General features: G+C 40.3%; 1 protein-coding gene across 1 annotated transcript; it reads right to left on the minus strand.

Moving 5' to 3' along the window:
- Nucleotides 1-494: 494 nt before the first annotated feature.
- LOC109545330 lies at nt 495-2,470 on the minus strand. Its single transcript, XM_019915957.2, has 6 exons — nt 2,216-2,470; nt 2,010-2,155; nt 1,572-1,848; nt 1,082-1,320; nt 868-1,024; nt 495-806 (listed from the first exon to the last, which is right to left on the minus strand). Exons 2-6 carry the CDS (start codon nt 2,058-2,060, stop codon nt 574-576), a joined length of 957 nt encoding a protein of 318 aa, XP_019771516.2. The 5' UTR covers nt 2,061-2,155; nt 2,216-2,470; the 3' UTR covers nt 495-573.
- Nucleotides 2,471-3,436: the final 966 nt, after the last annotated feature.

A 3,436-nucleotide genomic window follows, 5' to 3' on the forward strand; every position in this document is an offset into this window, starting at 1 on the left:
ACCAGAGAAACATACACCCAAATTAAATTTACACCAAAATTATTAATTAACATTACCTTTATTAATTTAAACAATGAGATTAAGTCAAAGTCACAATTTGCACAGACGAATTATCAGAGCGAATTTTCATATACTTACTGTATTATCCTACAGTTACACAATTTATTAACATACTCTTTTTTAGGTTCATTTAGGTTCATTTGATAACGATAGCAGAAAATAGCTATCGAAACGTCAAGGTAATTTTTCAAATTAATTTCTCTACTAATTGGAATTTTCTCTTACAGCTTGAGCCTAAGTGTGTCGCAGGATACCCTCTAGGTGATAGTTCTTGATAAATAATTCGTTCTTATTGCGAAATGGGAGCACTATTTATCAATCTGTAATAAAAGACGTGAGGAAATTCTGTCTTTTTTAAAGACAAACATTTTTGAGGCGAAATACCCAAAAAGAAGTTTGTAAAAAATCACAGCAGGGTTTTGGTGCCACATAAAACACAGTCCACTAAGTGTAATGGTGAAAAACTATACGACGAAAGTTCTAAACCTAAGTGCAGCTAAAAACCACATCCAATCACCTAAAGCTCACTACCCCATAATTGCTGGTACTGTGTCTTGTACCCTTGCGAATATTGCTCCAAACTGGGGTATGCAGCTCGATTTTGGGGGGAATACTGGCTGTTTCATCAGTATCGGTGCCGTAATCCGTCACGTCTTTGCCATAAATTCCAAATCTCCGCGGGATTTCAAAGTCTTCGTCCCTCATCTGCTTGTAGCCCTTCGATGTTGGATCCAAATGGATGTAGCCTGATTTTTTTGAATTTAAATTAAATTCGGAAAAAGGACATTTTGCGGGTCGAGTACTTACTTCTACCTGGTAAAATTGGGGCCTCCTTCCCAAGCCCTTCGATTCTATCCCCGTTCCTGGAGCCCCCCGTTTTTATGCCATTATTTTTGACGTCCTTCTTGTTCTTCCCTCGATCCTCATCTCCTTCATGAGTGGTGCGCTCTGAAATTTCCACAGCCTGAACCGAAAAAAGCCGATTTGTTCACCCAGTTGAGGTTGCGCTAGTTCAACCAACCCGCTCAATATCGCCAATCTGCTCAATAATGCTCCGTCTGGGACGTCCTCGTTCGCCCTCAATCTCCTCAAAACTCTTTGAGCTCTTCGGGGCTTCCGGGCTCTGAGGGGGGGTCGCTTTCGGGCCTCCCATATCCAGCAGGAAAAGAACGCCAGTCACCACCGCTAAAGTGCCCAGAATCGCTGCGTTGTCTACCAGATTGTGAGGCACGGAGTCAATTGAGGCGAACGATAAACTTCCTTAAAGACAAACAACATATTCTTAATGGTTTCCTCAAATAAGGCCACGCGAAGGTTAACGGGTAATCCAGGTGTGCGTCTGCAATGCTAACGACTTAATTACCCATCTAGTTAATAATAAATGCATTTTTGTATCATAAAGTGCAGCAAAAATGGGCTTGGCTTTAACTTAAATGGGCATGGATTGTTGTGCAATAGAATGTTGTTCTAATTGTTCTCAAGCGCTCCAGTTGGGGAAAAATTCAGCTTACCTAAGACAATGAAAAGGATGGCCCCAACGCCCAATAAAACCCATTCCATGATCCTCCGCTGTGTTGGAATCTCCCCGAACAGCTTCCCCAAAAGTAGGGCAACGGTGATGATCAAATAGCCCCCAAAAGTGGCGTCCGCCACTGCATTTCCAACTCTATCCCAAGTGATGTTGGTCAGAAGACTCCATTCTCTGGAAAGCTTCTGCAGGTAGAGCGAAAGGCTGCGGGCCTCATCGTCTGTGACTCTTTTGAACACCAAGCACGCGATGACTAAAAGCTAAAACCAAACAGGTTGGGGAATGTTTAAATATATATATAAATAATCTTTATTTCCTACAGAAAAAGGCTATCGACCCAATCGGTCTTTCTGCCCTGGAATGTTTAAATTTGCTTCAATTTGAGGAGAAATCCGCGTGTTGGACTCAACTCGCTGCTTACCACTTCAAGGATTTTCACAGCGGTCCATAGGTCGAATTTGGCCGTTTTCATTTTGATTAGTTTCGTTAATTCGTTTCGATTTTCTGGTTCATGTTCAGTGGAAAATTTATGCGCAACTGGAAAACTTCTGTTTTTTCTGTTCACTTCTGTTAGAAATTTATTTGCTTTAATAGATACATTGTTAAACAAATTTTAAATTTACTTACCATCGCAATGGAGAGTAAAACCGACAAACTCAACAACTTACTGGCCGCATTTAATCAGCAACAAAACCCAAAGCTTGTTCCACTTTGCGCAAATATGAACAACAATTATCACTCCAACAATAATCGTTGTTGTCCCGGAAAGTCGCTAAATAATGACGCAGAAAACACCTCAACTAAATGCGCTTCTTGTATGAAATTATTCACATACCGATTCCCGGTTACCGCAAAGTTACATTGATAAATAATAACGAACGTCTTGTTTTAAACAATTATCTGGGCGCTTAGTGGTTTGTTTCACGCACACTCAGCCCACACACCCAACAGACTAAAACCAACTATTTCTTGTTGCAGTTTTCAAAGTTTTTCGAATGCTTTTTCGATATTCGGTAGAGTCAAAAGTAATTTTTGCGCTGAGTTTCCCTAGGCCCTGAAGATGGTAGTTGTGCGTGCTAGAGACGTCGGCACCAAATTCCCATAGACCAGAGGCTAATAACTTAATAAGAAAACGCTGTTTTCATAAGAGCGAAAACTCATACGGTCAAACTGCAGGCTTCAAGGAAATACACGATTTTTTATCCGTCGATCTAATATGCGCTGCTCGTACATACATGTGAAAACTTGAAGTTTTTGTTGAAAACCTGCACAGCTACAAGAAGCTTAGCGTCTAAGAAACACGATTTTTTGCAGGAACCTCGCAGAAAAATTGTTAAAGGTCGAACTCCAACATTTCGTAACAAACATGTACCTTGAAACTGTGCATTTCACACGTCCTCATTGTCTTCGCAGGGAATATTGTTCTCGGCTAAAAGCCGTGATGCATACTCGTTATCGAGTAAATAGTCCTATTAATAACAATTAAGATGCAAATAGATGATTTTTCCCTTTAAACTGGCCTTTAAAAAGGCTTCAAATTTCAACTTATATAAAAACAAAAACTAATAAAACACATCGGCGACAAAAAATTAATCCACTTCCAGTCCTAATGACTCAGCTAAGAAGTCGTAGGTGTAAGAATTCGAACGCTTAATTCAAAGGTTATATTAGGGTTAATTTTGGTCAATTAATAAAGAACACTCTAAGGTACCCGGATTCACTTAATGAGTGGCTGCGAGCAGTGCAACATCTTCTAGCGCCTTGTTAGGATGATTTAATGGTGCTTGATGCAGCCCGAAGCCGATTTGCCTTCATCCAGGTTCAACTCACTTTACAGGTAAGTAAAGC

The sequence above is a fragment of the Dendroctonus ponderosae genome, unplaced genomic scaffold, assembly GCF_020466585.1.
Source record: "Dendroctonus ponderosae isolate FM_Combo_2020 unplaced genomic scaffold, Dpon_F_20191213v2 Dpon_F_20191213_2, whole genome shotgun sequence".
Taxonomy (NCBI): Eukaryota; Metazoa; Arthropoda; class Insecta; order Coleoptera; family Curculionidae; genus Dendroctonus; species Dendroctonus ponderosae.

Excerpts from the sequence above, each read along its gene's own strand:
- LOC109545330 (XM_019915957.2), bottom strand. The coding sequence starts at position 2,060 with ATGAAAACGGCCAAATTCGACCTATGGACCGCTGTGAAAATCCTTGAA. Across the intron at positions 1,025-1,081 it reads AGATTGGCGATATTGAGCGG|GCTGTGGAAATTTCAGAGCG; the intron begins GTTGGTTGAACT and ends TTTTCGGTTCAG. Across the intron at positions 807-867 it reads CCCAATTTTACCAGGTAGAA|GCTACATCCATTTGGATCCA; the intron begins GTAAGTACTCGA and ends CAAAAAAATCAG.